Raw genomic sequence first — 15,110 nt, 5'->3', positions numbered from 1 at the left:
TGAATGAATATAAATGGTATTAACTCAACCATAAAACAGAAGCAGATAACAGAGTAGATGAAAAACCAGAATCTTACAATATGTACTGTGTTAAAAACACAGTAGGTTTTTAATAATTGTTGATTGACTGATTACTCGAATAGCTTGATGTAGAGGGCATAAAGTTTAGTGGGTCCTTAATAAATGTTTATTGAATGATTGATGATTATTGTTTATGTTTATTCCCAGTGCCTGGAACACAGTAGGTTTTTAGCAATTGTTGACTGATTATTCTAACAGTCTGGTGTGGAGAGAATAAAGTTTCACTTTCTCATACATAAATAGATCACCAGGTGGAGGAACTTCTTCCACCACCCAGTCTAAGTCTTAACTGGGGACTCAGATACCCGTCCAGGTCCTCCCTGGTGACCGTTGCTAAGGGAAGGCGTGGCCCTCTGAGGAAGTCGATTTTACGCCTGCGCAGTTCCTTCTTTCACTTTTCCCCTTCCCCAGGCGCTTGCGCATGCCTGCGGGGGCGGAAGACGCGGGCTGCGACATGGGAGACCCGGAGCCGGAATCGGAGCAGATTCGCCTGAAGTGCATACGGCGGGACGGTTTCTTCACGGTGCCTCCGGAAGATAGGGTGCGTGGGTGCGGGATATCGCGAAGGCCAGCGCTGCTTTTCCAGGGCCGGCCGCTCTGTTGGGTATCGGCCTGTGCTTCCTTGATAGAACTACAACTCCCAGAGTTCCTTTGGGCGGGCGCGGGAAGTCGAGGATGTGGGAACGCCGCGTCATTTTCCCGCGGAAACTGACCGTCCTTTCCCTGAAAAGCCTCTTACTTAATTTCTTGCTGGAAATAAATTTTAGATTAAAAAAAAAAAAAGTTTTTTCTTTAACCCTTATTGATCATCTAGGCCAATTCTCCCCATTTTACATATGGGGAAACTGAGTGCCAGAGAGAAGATCGCAGTGGAGGGGGGGGGGAGAGGTACGATTAGAACTCTAGTCCCCTGTTTTGTAATCCCTGTTTTCCCCGCGCTGCTGCTCATTTTAAAAAAGTTCTGCACCAAGCCGCGCGTACAACTGATACATTGTCTTCTCCATCGGTGGGGGAGGGGGCCGCAACTGATACATTGTTGTCTTCTCTGTCGGTGGGGGAGGGGCCACAACTGATACATTGTCTTCTCTGTGGGGGGGTTGCAACTGATACATTGTTGTCTTCTCCGTCGGTGGGGGAGGGGCCACAACTGATACATTGTTGTCTTCTCCGTCGGTGGGGGAGGGGCCACAACTGATACATTGTCTTCTCCATCGGTGGGGGAGGGGCCGCAACTGATACATTGTTTTCTTCTCCGTTGGTGGGGGAGGGGCCGCAACTGATACATTGTTTTCTTCTCCGTCGGTGGGGGAGGGGCCGGAGGGAGAGTTGAGAGCTCGGAATTTGTATCAGTTAAAATATAAATACATATTTTATATATATGTATATGTATATTATGTATCATTTAGTAGTGAGATTTACACACACACACCCACACACACTTAGTGCGCATTGCTGTGGATTCAGGCGGGAATGGGGCCGGGTCACCTCCAGATTTTAGTTTCTCCATTCAGACCCACGTTGCGGGCAGAGTCTCTGGTCCTTGGGCGGCGGGAGAGCCGGGGAAAACCTCCCAGCCATTATTCTATCTAGGGCCGCATCCTGGGCTCCCGTACTTGTGTTCCATTGGCCGGCCTTACTTTGCACAAGGTGATCGTTCCAAGGAGGCCGGCGGGCCTTTAACTCTGAGCATCCGCGTTATGGCCGAGTATCCTCCAGCATGGGATGTTCAGATGAGCCGACGTGTCTTCTCTCTCCTTGCAGCTGGGACAGTGTCGGAGTGTGAAGGAGTTTGAAAAACTGAATCGGATCGGGGAAGGCACCTATGGTATTGTGTGTAAGTATGGGCTCAGAAGTCCCGCCTGGAGACTGTTACCTCAGCAGCTATCCAAGCCGGGCAGGGGCGGAAAGGGCAGCCGCTCCTGGTGCCGGCTGGGCTAGCCGGGAAGAAGAATATATGTTGGAGAAAGAAGCCATCCCAGACTTCTCCCTCCACATCTCTCCCCTCACACCACAGTCCATCTGATTGGACGCTTATCATCTCTTGTCTGGACAATTACAATAGACTCCCACTTGGTCTTCATTCATCCTGCCTTTGCCCTCTGCAATCCAGCTGCTATTCGGCTGCCAAATTGCCCAAGAAGCTTCACTGCTTCCATGTTGCCTCCAGGATCAAACTTCTCCCTGTAGAGGCCTTCACACTCTCACTCCAGCCGGTATTTCCTCTCCTTGCATTCAGCATTTGGCCAAACTGGTGGACTTGCTTTTCCCCTTCTGGAACAGTCCCTATTTCCATAACTTTGAACAGGACCCTATGCTTGGAAAACTCTCTTTCCACCTCTCCTTGGAGATCCTAGCTCCCATTGGTCTCAACTCAAGTACTAGATATTGTGCTTTCTTTGCCCATTACTTTACATTTATTTGAGAACATATTAAGAGGATTTAAGATTGTTTAACTCATGTCTTTGAATCCCTAGCTCCTAGCAAATAGCAAATGGGACTCTTGCTGCCTTGACTTGAATTCTGAAGCACTTCATTAGAAAAAGAAAAGCGATACTTCTCTGTCCCTGGTGGCTCTGGGCAGGGGAGGACTTGGGGCTCTAACTTTGTGTTTTCCATGGATCTGTTGCCATTTCAGATCGGGCCCGAGATACCCAGACAGATGAGATTGTGGCCCTGAAGAAGGTTCGGATGGACAAGGAGAAGGATGGTGAGATGGGGAGAGTGGCTGTTGGAGACCTAGTCAGTGACCTGAAGGGAGAAGCCTCAACAAGGCTGTTTTAGAAATGCACAGTGTCTCTACTTCTAATGGGGCCCAGATGCTGACAGGCCTGAGAAATCCTGGGGAAGAGGGAAGGGTGCAGGGGAAGCAGAGAGCCCAGGGCTTCTGATCCCAGCATGGCCCCTGAGGCAGTCTCTGCCTGCCTGAAGCTGTGAAATTCAAATTAGGGACAAGTTGGGAAGGCCTTGGATTCAACCTCAGGACTTTTACTTAGTCCAGTGCTGTTACCATTTACACAATGATTTGGATGGATGGAGGATGGAAGGATGGGAGTGATGAGGTGGGCCTTGGTAGAGAACGCTGGAAGCACCGATAGGAGCTCAGCTCTCTCGGCCTTAAGTGGGCCTTGTGTGGGACTTTTGGTTACAGTCCCACCCCAGGTGAGGGGCTCTAGAAACCCCATCTTTATCCATCCACAAGCCAAGTAATGGCAAAACCTGAGATTGTTTCCCCTAAAAGAGCTCTGCTCCTACTAACTGGACACCTTTCCTGGGAGCTTAGAGCTCCACTTAATTGTGCGTCGCCAAAGGGCTGCATTCAGGGAGGACCAGCCGTACCCTGAGCTTTAGCGTCTGGCTCAGCTGCCCGCTGCTCCTTGCCAGTAGTGACAGACAGGGAGACACCCAACCACAGATTCCCTTGGGAGAGGATGAGGAAGGAGGCATTCCCCTGTCCCTGGGGGAGCTCCAGGACTCCAGAAGGGGAAGTTTGTTGCCCAGGCCAGAGACCTGAGTGCCTATTTCCTTGGGGCAGGGATCCCTATCAGCAGCCTCCGGGAGATCACGCTGCTCCTTCGGCTTCGTCACCCCAACATCGTGGAGCTGAAGGAGGTGGTTGTGGGGAACCACCTGGAGAGGTAACCACCCCTGGGCATTCTCCCTCCCTGATCAGTCTTGCTTTCTGCTTTCTACGCTGAGCTTGCGACTTCCCCTTCATTGGCCTTCCCTCTCAAGGCTAGGCCCTGGGGGACAGAATCAGGTCACTGTGTCCCCTTTGTCTCTCTTCTAGCATCTTCCTAGTGATGGGATACTGTGAGCAGGACCTGGCCAGCCTCCTGGAGAACATGCAGACACCCTTTTCAGAGGCTCAGGTGGGCCACAATCACCTTTATTTTTATTTTTTTTTGCTGAGGTAATTGGGGTTAAGTGACTTGCCCAGGATCACGGTCTCAGTCTCTGAGCTTAAGAAACTTAAATTTATATTGACAGAAAGCAGATAGGAATGCAGAGAAGTCAATGTAAGATATTTACAACATAAGGGGAGAAGTAAGTAGTAACGGGGGAAATCAAGGTAGGCTTCTTGTAGGAGGTAGCTCCTGGCCTAAGGCTGGAAGGAGGAGGATTCTAAAGGCAGCTGACGGGTAGGACTCGTGCCCTTAGAAGTGCACTAAGAATTTCTTGCATTGGAACAGGGAGTTGGGAAGGTTCAGAGGCAAGGGGGAAACAGGCCCGACTTAAAAGAACTTTCCTCCCAAGGGCTGCAGAGAGGTTCACTGCACCGCTGTATCCTTCTCTCTTGGTTCTTGTTCCTTTCCCAGTTTCTCCTTCCTTCTCCTCTGGCCCCTGGCCCATCTGACATCACATGTGCTTCTGCAGCTGGGCACCATGGGAGCTATGGAGGAGCTCAGAGTCGGGGTGGGGCAGGAGGGTCTCTCCTCTCTGGGAACCCTTCCTCAGGCTCCAGGTGGCTGAGCTGCTGCTCCGAGGTGGACCTGGGTCATTTGTGGGCTCTTTGCACCTTCTCCCCCTTACAGGTGAAGTGCATCATTTTGCAAGTCCTCAAGGGCCTTCAGTACCTTCACAAGAACTTCATTATCCACAGGTGAGGAGGGAAAGCGTGGGGAGAGCTAGACCTGGGAAGCATGGGGGGGAGGGGGGAAGACAAACTCGGGGAGGTTCTGCTGTTCAGAGATGGGCACCGGGGACAGGGCTGGGTGGGCGGTGACTCCTGAGCCCTCCTCTGCCCCCCCTCCGGATAACATCATCTTCCCCTCATCAGAATAATGTTTTTAAAAGCATCATAGACGTGAGATTGCAAAGGAAACCGATTGTACCAAAACAGGGCAGCTAGGCAACATGGGGTAGAGCAGCGTCCCTGGAGTCAAGAGGATCTGAGTTCAAATCTGGCCCCTTCCCAGCTGTGTGACCCTCGTCAAGTCACCTAACCCCAATTGCTCTCTCCCTACAAAAAAGAAAGACATCAAAATATTTTGAAAAACAAGTTCATGGATTCCAAGTTAAGCACTTTTGATTCAGGGAATAGATAAATAGTGGATCAGTTCCCCAAAAGAGACCACTTTGAGCCAAGTGCGAGGTGTCTTCACCTGTCCAGCCCAGAGGCTTAAAAGAGACCCTGGCCCCACCTTGGAACAGTCATGGAAGTCAGCTTCCCCGGGGTGACTGACAGTGTCTCTTCTTGCACTGACAGGGATTTAAAGGTTTCCAATTTGCTTATGACTGACAAGGGCTGTGTTAAGACAGGTGAGTGTCTGTGTGTTTACCTGCAGCTGTGTCTCTGTGTGTGTGCATGCCCCCTTGGACGCACTGCCCCCACATGTAAGGCGCGTGCCCTCGGACGTTGGCGCCCCCCACAAGGAGCAGCTGTTCCTTGTCTCCCCTGTAAGCGCCCCCCCCCCCCCCCTCACGGTTCTCTCCCCTTTCTCGGCAGCTGACTTTGGCCTGGCCCGGGCTTACGGCGTTCCCATGAAGCCCATGACCCCCAAGGTGGTTACGCTGTGGTGAGTCAGCCTTGCGGACGCGTCACATTCCAGATTGTGGGGGGAGGAAGGGGAAAAGGAAGGCAAGGAAATCGGCACTGGTGCGGTGCCTGCTGCCTGCCCGGCACAAAGATGATCTTACTTGGTCCTTGCACAAACCTTGGGATAGGGGCTGTTCTGATCCTCATTTTACAGTTGGGGAAACTGAGGCGGGGAGCCTTGCCAGGGTCACACAGGTGGTTGCCTTCTGGGCTTTTCTGCAGGCCTGACAGGGCTGGTAAAGGTCCTTGAGACAGGCCGTGCTCTGAGGCAGGAGATGTCTGAGGGCCTGGCAGGGCGTGCAAGCCCAGAGATGATGGGGGGGCTGCCCCCTCCCAAAGGCAGAGCAGGACAGAGGAGGCCCGCTGTCATTTGTTAATGGGCGGAGGTCACTGACCGGTCTGTGCTGAGCCAGCTCAAAGCCCAGGGTGTGTCCCCTAGATAGCAGCCTTGGCAGGGAAAACATCCTGGCAGCAGACCAAAGGTCTGGGCTCATGAGCAGCCCTGGAGAGCAGGTCTTGTAGTAGTTTTATTCAAGATTTGTGCCCACTGCCCTCGGAAAGAACTCCAGCCTGGGCCTGCATGAGGTGGGTCAAGGGAGCGCCCCTTCCCTGGCTCTTGGGGGCCCCGAGCCAGAGCCACCCCATCTTTCCGGGGCCTGTGCAGGGGGCAATCAAGCAGAAGATGAGGAGGGTCTTCCAGCAGCCATGATCGCCCCACCTCCTCCTGGGAGTGGCCAGGGCCTTGCTCCTAGCGCCAGAGGAGAGACCCTTGAGGGACCCTGGCTCGAGGAAAGGCCAATTGAAGCAGCTCAGTCAGTCAAGCAGTAAAGATTTACTAAGGGCCTGCCATGTGGCAGGCCCTGTGCTGAGCTCCGTGAACAGACAAAAGATGGCCCTGCCTTCCAGGAGCCTGAGTCTGGTAGGGGAACCCCCCACACACACACACACACACACAGCAAGTGAGACCAGAGAAGCAGGAGGTACTGGGAGAGAACGTGGGGGAAGCTTCCTGCAGGAGGTGGGGCTCAAAGCAAGCCGGGGGGTCAGTGGTCAGAGCAGAGAAGCAGGAGCATTCCCGGGGGGGGGGGGGTGGGGGCAGCCAAGGCCAGTGTCACAGTACAGAGGGAGCGGGAGCTTGTTCATGGATCAGCCAGAGGAGGGTGAAAGAGTCCCTGGCAGAGTAAGGGGTGAGAAGGTGGGAAGGGGAGGAGGCTGAGTTGTGCAGGGCTCTGAATGCCAGGCTCAGCATTGTGAAGGAGGGTGGGGGTTGGGGGAGGGTTCCCCTTTGTTGAACTCAAGATGTTGATTCGACATGGAGCTAGAAGTGTTTGGAAGCAGCTGGAGGTGAGACTGGAGGTTGGGGCAGGAGGTGAATTTGTGCCTCGCAGGGCCGAGGTGGCTGTGGGAGCTGACAAGGTCACTGAGGGAAGCAGTTAATGGAGGGCCAAGTGGAGAGGGCCTGTGGGAGTCTGTGTTAGAGGGTGAGACTGGGGGAGGGCCCAGCTGAGGAGACTGAGAAGGGGCTGTCAGGGGGGAGGGGAACAGGAGGGGGGGGAGGAGACTGTCCTGGAAACATGAAAGGAAGAGAATGTCACAGAAGTGACTGACAGGTTGGGGAGAGCCAGCATTGAGAACTGGCCACTAACAGACGTGGGTAACGGAGGGACTTTTCAGGGGGATGGAAAAGTCTGCAGCCCGGTGAAGGAGCCAGGGGAGAGAACGGGGGGGGGGCAAGCGTCCAGGGGAGTTTGGCTCCTGAGGGCAGGAGAGCCGCGGACGGAAGGGTCACGTGAGGTTTTCCTCGGGATAGGGCAGAAGTAGACAGGAGGCAGGAGAGTGGGCCACACAGAGTAGGTGCTGGAGTGGGGAGGACGAAGCGGCAGAGGAGATGGGACGGGCTCAGGGAACAGGCAGAGCAAGGACCAGGAGCACTCGGAGTGAGACGGCTGTGGGAGGAGCAGTGTCCCAAGGCACCGAGGTGACAGGAGATGAGAAAAGGGAATTCACAGCAAGTGGTCTCAGTTCTTTCTGTAAAGAATGGTTCTGGGGGGTGGGAGCCACGGGAAGCTTGAGGAGGGGGGAGGAGGTCTAGCAGAGCCTGGGAGAGTGAGTGATAAAGGGTAGGACATCATAGGATTGCCTGGTGGCAGTGAAGGCCCCGTTGAGATTCATAGTGGACCTTTAGAATGGTCAAGTGATCTTTTCTACCTCCATTCAGCATGTATAGGAGGGAAAGAAGTGAATGTGGGAGACATCTGAGGCTGAGACTTGGCTGGGTATGAAAGAAAGGGTACGAGCTCGGTGTAGAGCTGAATTGATTCGCCAAGGAGCCAAGAGGGGAAAAGAGTGACCTTTGGAGGGGAGATGGTCTGGGAGAGAATCGGGGTGTAATGGGATCGAAGGTCATGGTGAAGGTAAAGGTTACCTAAGGGAAGGCAGCAGGAGAGGAGAAGAGCCAATAAATTGTGGTCAGATAAGGGGATTCAGAATTCCCAAACGTTTGTGGATGATGGCAAGGACACGAGCATCTGTGTGTGTGGCTGAGGGATGCTCCTCGGAGCTGAGGGAGAATCAGCATGGTTGTTGAAGTCTCCGTGTGAGGATCAGTTGGGGAGGAGAGAAAAATGGTGGACTTGTAAGCAGACGACCAAGAAGTGACATGAGTGCGATTCCCTCCTTGTGCAGGTACCGAGCTCCTGAACTCCTCTTGGGAACAGCAACCCAGACCACCAGCATTGACATGTGGTGAGTGATGGCCCCCTTCCCCCGGACTCTTGGAGTGGGAGAGGGTTGTCAAGGCCTTTCTGGGGAAGGAGCTGGCCCTTCCCCCCTTCTCCCCCCCCCCCCCCGACTTCTCAGGGATCCAGGAAGTTATCCTGTGTGGGCTGTGTTGGGGTACGATCCAGAGAGATAAAACTTCAAGATAAAAATGTGGGCAAAAAATGGCGGATCTTGTCTCAGTGTTGAGAGGGAGGGAGGGAATATGCTGGAGATCCTTCTAGAAAACTGGCCTTTGCTCTGGCTCGGGCCCAGCCCTCCACGCTCCAGGCCTTTGCTAGGCTGGGAGCCCCTGCCTGGAAGGCTTCCCCTCCTCACCTCGCTCATTTGGACCCCAGCCTCTTTAGCTCAGATCTACCTCCTACAAGAAGCCCATCCTGATTCCTTCAGTTAATGTTCTCCACCTCCGAAATTAATCCATTTAATATGCGGGGTATCCCAGAAGCCTCGGTGCAGTTTGAAGCTTTACTTTGGAGACCCTGAGAACGTGTGGATGTGTTTGAGGTGATTTCTCCCTGTATGTGTGGTCCCCGCCAGTAGAATGGGTGCCTCTTGAGAGCAGAGGCTGTTTCAGGCATTAATAGAGCCAGTGAGTAAAAAGTTAGAAAAAGACCAAAGTGAGTATTAACCCACTTGGAGGGAAAATGGTGCTTCCTTGGCCATTGTGTGGCTGCAAAAGAGCTTTGTTTTTACAGGAAGGAAAACTTGAGCTTGAGGTGTAAAGTCAAAGACATCCCAGAATGGAGTGGGCTATCTCTGGAGGGAGTAGCAAGTTCTCTCTCTTCAGAGACCTTCCAGCAGTCACTTAATCAGCAAGCATTTATTAACCCCCCACCCCATGCCAGGCACTCAGTGCCCCAAGAAAGGCAAAAATTGGAGCCCGTCCTCAGGGAACCCACATTCTAAAAGGGAGATAACATGGAAATAACTGTGGACCAACAAGAGCTAAACAGGCTCACTTGGAGATAATTCCAGAGGGAAGCCCTCAAATTAAGGGGGGGGGGGGTCCGGAAGGGCTTCTGTAGAAGGCAGGAGCTCAGCCGGGACTGAAGGAAGTCAGAGGTGATGGAGACACGTGGGAGCGCCCAGAGAAGGGAGATGGGGAATCGGCCCCGGGGGAGGCCCATGGAGGGTACAAAGGGCTGTCTCTGGGCAGCAAGGGAAGTAGCCAGTAACAGTGGAGAAGATGGAAGGGCAGGCTGCCGGGGGGGACCCCAGGGGACACGTCAGGTGTAGAGGGAGGGAAGAAGCCGCCATCTTCCCGTGAGACGGAGGCAGGGACAGAAGGAGGCTGAGGGATCAGGCAGGGAGAAGAGGGAGCTCTGGACACATGGCCCCAAAGTTTTCAGTGAAATATGAAGCACAATTCTTAGTTGAGAAGAAGGGGGAAAGGGAGCTGAAGACACTGGTGGGCGAGTCAGGAGGTGTGGCAGGATTGTCTTGCTGCAGTGAATTGGGATCATAGAACAGATTTGCAGCCCCCCAGGCAGCATGTGGTGAGACTTCCTCCAGCTTTGTTCAGAATGTGAGCAGGAGTAAAGGCAGCAGATGGTGGGACCAACCCAGCACTGAAGAGGCCGGGCAAGATTGGTGGTGTAGGGGGCAGGGGGCTGGGCAGCGGGGTTGGGGGCTCAGGAGCAGGGCAGGGGGCTCGGGAACAGGGCAGGGGACGCAGGAACTGGTCCGGACTGTAGGGTTGGACTGGTTCACAAAGTGCCTGAATGGAAAGGGAGATGAATATAGGAAGTGCCCTCCTGGGCAGAGATGGTCAAGGAGAGGACCCACGGCCCCAGGGAGCAGAGGCTGGAGTCAGCAAGGGAGAGAGGAGGAATGACAACAGATTGGGGTCAGGGGAGGGAAGGAGAGGCAGAGGTTTCCTGCTCAGGTGAGGATAGGATGAGAGGCCATTGACGCCCCTTCTTCCCCCTGACAATTCAGAAGTTGAGGCCATGCTCTCCCACCCCTTTCCCCAGGCAGGGGTGCTGAGGAAGTCCAGGAATGGTGCCCTAGCTCCCCGGGCACATTGGGGCACCGCGGGGCCCGCCACTTACTGCCCCTCTCTTCCCCAAGGGCCGTGGGCTGCATCTTGGCTGAGTTGTTGGCTCACAAGCCCCTCCTCCCGGGTAGCTCTGAGATCCACCAGATCGACCTGATCGTGCAGCTGCTGGGGACACCCAATGAGAACATCTGGCCGGTGAGTGCCTTGGGGCTGGGCCCAATCCCTGGGGCTCCCGGCCTCTCCTCACTCCTTGATGCTTCTCCTCCCAGGGCTTTTCTAAGCTGCCCCTGGTCAGCCAGTACAGCCTGAGGAAACAGCCCTACAACAACCTCAAACACAAGTTTCCGTGGCTTTCTGAGGCAGGCTTGCGTCTGCTCAACTTCCTCTTCATGTACGACCCCAAGAAAAGGTACCCAGGCCCTGACCAGCGGTGGGGGGATGAGGGGAGCGGCCGGCAGGTGGTCTCCCCGAGAGATAAGCCCTGGGGCTCCTGTCAGGATCCAGGGGAGAGTGCAGGCCCGCACCCTGTGGGAAGGGAAGGGCCCTGGGGACATGTACATGGAAGTGCACTTGTCCCATTTCATTCTCCCATTAAGTGTCCTTCTCGTAGCCCTTGGCCCCTAAGCAGCACATCCGGGCCAAGCTACCACTGGACGGTTTGGGCCGGGCACCTTCCTCGGTTCTCGGACCTCCTGCCGGCTCTTTACATGGCTCGCAGAGCCAAACAGCCCCCATTTTTGTTAGCCCACCTTATTCCTTGTCTTCCTGTTGTGGGGAAATGGGCCGAGGGCCTTCGCGTTGGCAAACTAGACCTTGCCCAGAACTGGCACCATTTTTTGAGCCACGTAGGGGCAGGAGCCCTGGTGGGGCCCAGTACGGGTCCCTGCCCACAGTGGGCCCATACCATAGGTTTCCCATATTTGCAATGGCATGGCTCCTCCTTGACAAGCCGTGGGTTCTCTCCAGGGCCACGGCCGGGGACTGCTTGGAAAGCTCCTACTTCAAAGAAAAGCCGCTTCGTGAGTGTTCCCATCCAAGGCCGTGGGGGGCGGGAATGAGCCGCGAGCCAGGATGGGGTTCTGGAGTGCCCAGGAAGGCCAGGTCTCGCGTGGGAGTCCCCGGGAGTTTGGGAGGCGTGGGGCAGGTGAAAGCGAACGTCTTTGCCCGCAGCCTGTGAGCCAGAGCTTATGCCCACCTTCCCTCATCATCGGAACAAGCGGGCTGCCACGAGCGCCGCCACCAACACAGGAGCCGAGAGCCAGAGCAAGCGCAGCAAGCCCTGAGGCGGTGAGGGGCCCTCTTGTCCCAGTGGGTGACAGGGAGAGTTGGGGGAGGCAGCCCGGGGAGGCGGTAGCTGGGCTAGCTCGGGACGACCCGAGTCAGTGCCAGGCTCCATCCCCTTCCAGAACCACAGGCCGGAGCAGATGCCAACTTGTGGCTTTAAAACACCATGATCCTTCACCTTTGGCTTCTGGGTCCCTCGCCCCAGACCCCAGACTGGCCAGAAATGTGCTGCATCCTTTAAGAGGTCACAGGGTCGAGGTCTCTCTGTCCTGCTTTAGGGGAGGGTCCTTTCTACCCTCTCTCCCATCAGGGGATGGGTCAGATTATTTTGTTCCTCTCCCAGCCCATCGCAGCCCAGGTTTGAAGTTCTGAATCAAGATCCCGATCCCCACAGCTGGTCCCCAAAAGCCACACTGGACCAGACAGCGATCTGAGAGCTGGGCAGGCCAGCCATTGCCGAGCATTGTCAGTCATGTTAACTTAGGGAGACTTTCTGCAAAGGGTAGTGGGACCACCAGTCTGTGCCCCTCACTGATGACATCGGAGCTCTCGGAGGCAGCCACCAGCCTCTGCCGCCACACCGGCGTGGTCTCAGACACGAGTAAAGCTGCTGGGCACTGCAGCCAGTGTGGCTAGCCCGCAGTCGGGGGCCACCAACACCCCTGGAATGGGCCAGCTTCTGCCGTGGGCTCCTGGGACGCCCACATTTCCTTAGCTGGGCGCTCCCATGGGCTTCTGCGGGGTCCTGGGCTGTGACGTTGGGACCACAGGGCTGGCGCAGGACGTCCCCCTCGTTCTCCCTCTCCTGCAGGTCATGCTCTCAGTGGGGGCATTGGAGCAGGCTGTCATAGAAAGGCTTCCTCTGTCCTGTGCCCTCCTTAGCTTCTCACTCAGTAACAATCGCCTGTTTTTCAGGCGGACCAGGGAGACGGAGGCTGCGCAGTTGGGCAAAGACTGATTTGTAAGTAGTCTGCTGAAAGGGGCCAGCTGCCATCCCACTGAGAAAGCTGCTCAGGTACCTCCGTGGGTGCCTCCCGGACTTCCCCTGGCCTTCTGCCCGGCGCTCCACCTGCAGGATTACGGGGCTGGAGAGGAGAGAGAGTTTCCCCACCTGGAAGACAGACACAAGGTTTGGGGAGGGAGAGGAAGGACGGCTGGAGAGTTCCATGTTCCAGGCTCTGTCTTGCTCTGACCTGCTTCCTTCTTCCCTGGAGATAGGGTCCAGTAGGGTTCCGTCCTTTGCAGCATGGACTTCCCCCCCCCCCCCCAACCTGATCCAGCTGCCTGATGGGTCAGAGAAAAAGCCATAAGGCATAAGGATGGGGCAGGTTGGATCAGGCCTGATGCTGAGCGCACTTTAAGGGAAGGGATGGTGCCGGAGGTCCCGATGTTCACAAAGAGCTTAAGGCAACAGGGACAGGTTGTCTCTTTGTGTGAATACTTTCCTCCAGAACCCCCCGGGGAGAAGCTTGCCAGCCTTTCACCAGTGTGCCCCGGGGACTGATGGTGGCCAGAGACAGCCTCCCGTCCTAGAGGAGCCAAATTATACCCTCCGGATGAGGGCACTGGGCAGACCGGGTTGTTCAAATGCTGCTTTTGAAAAATGTTTTAAAAATTTATCTTTGAATGCTACTCTGGCATTTGGCTTTGTGAAATGGATTGTTTTGGAGAATAGCAGGGAAAGAGGGAGTCAAGGGGAATGGGCAGGAAACACCAGGGTGGGAGGGAAGAGAAAGGGGAAAAAACTGCCATTTGGTTTTTGCCTTTCAGTGAAGGCACCTAACGTTCCTGCCCAGAATCTAAACTGGGGTGTCCGGGGAGAGGGGAGGGCCAGAGACCATCCTGGGATACCCTCATGGCACTTGCCTCACAAGGCAGGGCCTGGTGGGAAATCCCCCACTCCAAGCAGCACTTCCCTAGCCAGCCCCCTCCCTTTAAAGGATCCTGCCGGAGACAGGAATGGAGCCTCCCTTCCTCCCACTTTCTCCCTTTAGGGTCATGGGATTTTAGGGTTGGAACAAACTTCTCAGCAATGTATGTGGTGCCTATTTTGTGCTGGGCCCCATGACCTCAGCCCTCATTTTGAGGAGACCAAAGACTGGGGCCCTGGTGACCAGCCAGGGTAGCTGCAGAGCTGGGCCCCAGCTTTCAGGCATCGTGCTTCCCTTTTCATGGCTTTGGTTTCTTCCCATCCTCGTGCCTCCTGATTTAAAAGGGGAAGTCTTGTGGGTGGTGAGCCAGGCTCCTCGATCTGACCTCCCCCTCTGTCCGCCTTCAGCTCCTGCTGCTCCTTGAGGAGCTCAGGCCTGCTTTGCCAAGGTCATCCAGGGAGGAGGGAGTGGGCTGTTCCATCCCCTATCCAGGCCCAGTGACTGGCCTTGGATCCATTCTGGAGGTCATCCCTCCTTCCTGGGGAGCGAGGTAAGGCCCGCCCTTGGTGCGCTTAAGGCCCCACAGTAAGTGCTCTGGCCGAGGACTCGCCTCTGGACAGACAGAATTCTCCCTTGGGTCACTGGGGCTCTTCTGTGCTCTCCAGTATTATTCCCACTGCCCAAGTGCAGAGAGAAGCATGAGGGGCTTCACCTCCCAAGCCATTTCCCCGCAGAGAGAGGAAAAATAAGGGTTCTTGGCTCTCCCTCCCTCCTCTGACCCAGGATCCAGCAGTTCCCAGCCTCTTTTCAGAAAAGGCTATTGATAGTAAGTGAAGGCATTCACTCAAGTATTTTAAAAAGCACCTTTGTGAGGATGGAGCACCCAGCCCCCAAACCTGCTCCTTCACAGATGACTTTCCTTGGTGTAGTGGGAGGCTGGCCTTAACCGTGGAGGTGTTTTTGCAAATACATTTCTCCATGGCCACTTGGGAAGAGACAGTTTCTAAATTTGGATCTTTTCTCAGCAACCAGCCTTGTAAACTTTCTTGGTAACGTCCCCTTTTTGCTGACTCTTGCCTGTAAAATTCACCATTTTCTTACCTCCCACACCCTGCTTTTAATGCAAATTTATCAATAAAACAGGATTTTTTTTTTTTAAACACAGTGTCTGGTTGCAGGCCAAATTCACTGGAAGGAACCAAGAGGAACATTTACTCAATCGATGTAATGGGAAAACTGGGTTCAGGGTCAGTGGCCAGGGAAAAGCTATTGCGAACAGACTGCTGGCGGCTGTGGCAGCCTGGTCTGGCCAGCCGAGTCTCGGTAGATGAGCCATGTTCTCCCCCCTCGGGAAGGCTCGGGTTAAGCACCCAGGCCCTCCGGAACACCCTCCCTTTACTCTCTGCACTGTAGCTTGACATCCAGCAAAGAAGGAAACTTCTGGTTGCTCATATTTTACCTTCTGGTCCCAAGGGGGAAATGAGAGGGTGAGTACAAAGATCGTCCACCTACCGTTCTCTCCAAGTCAGCCAAACCTAAGAGGATCGAAGGGTCTAGAAAA

At 54.8% G+C, this 15,110-nt stretch overlaps 1 protein-coding gene across 1 annotated transcript; it reads left to right on the top strand.

Annotated features, from left to right (window-relative positions):
- The first annotated feature begins 484 nt into the window (after positions 1 to 484).
- Positions 485 to 14,709, top strand: CDK10 (cyclin dependent kinase 10). Its single transcript, XM_003758505.4, has 14 exons — positions 485 to 622; positions 1,843 to 1,915; positions 2,717 to 2,788; positions 3,614 to 3,716; positions 3,869 to 3,950; positions 4,614 to 4,681; positions 5,288 to 5,340; positions 5,528 to 5,597; positions 8,303 to 8,362; positions 10,466 to 10,589; positions 10,664 to 10,803; positions 11,361 to 11,413; positions 11,565 to 11,681; positions 12,594 to 14,709. Exons 1-13 carry the CDS (start codon positions 503 to 505, stop codon positions 11,675 to 11,677), a joined length of 1,131 nt encoding a protein of 376 aa, XP_003758553.2. The 5' UTR covers positions 485 to 502; the 3' UTR covers positions 11,678 to 11,681; positions 12,594 to 14,709.
- The last annotated feature ends 401 nt before the right edge of the window (positions 14,710 to 15,110 follow it).

The sequence above is a fragment of the Sarcophilus harrisii genome, chromosome 2 (genome assembly GCF_902635505.1).
Source record: "Sarcophilus harrisii chromosome 2, mSarHar1.11, whole genome shotgun sequence".
NCBI classification, from domain to species: domain Eukaryota; kingdom Metazoa; phylum Chordata; class Mammalia; order Dasyuromorphia; family Dasyuridae; genus Sarcophilus; species Sarcophilus harrisii.
This window is presented reverse-complemented; position numbering and strand designations above follow the sequence as displayed.

Coding starts and splice junctions, on each gene's coding strand:
- CDK10 (XM_003758505.4), top strand. CDS start 503: ATGCCTGCGGGGGCGGAAGACGCGGGCTGCGACATGGGAGACCCGGAG. Junction 623..1,842: donor CGGTGCCTCCGGAAGATAGG/GTGCGTGGGTGC, acceptor CTCTCCTTGCAG/CTGGGACAGTGTCGGAGTGT. Junction 11,414..11,564: donor CTTCAAAGAAAAGCCGCTTC/GTGAGTGTTCCC, acceptor CTTTGCCCGCAG/CCTGTGAGCCAGAGCTTATG.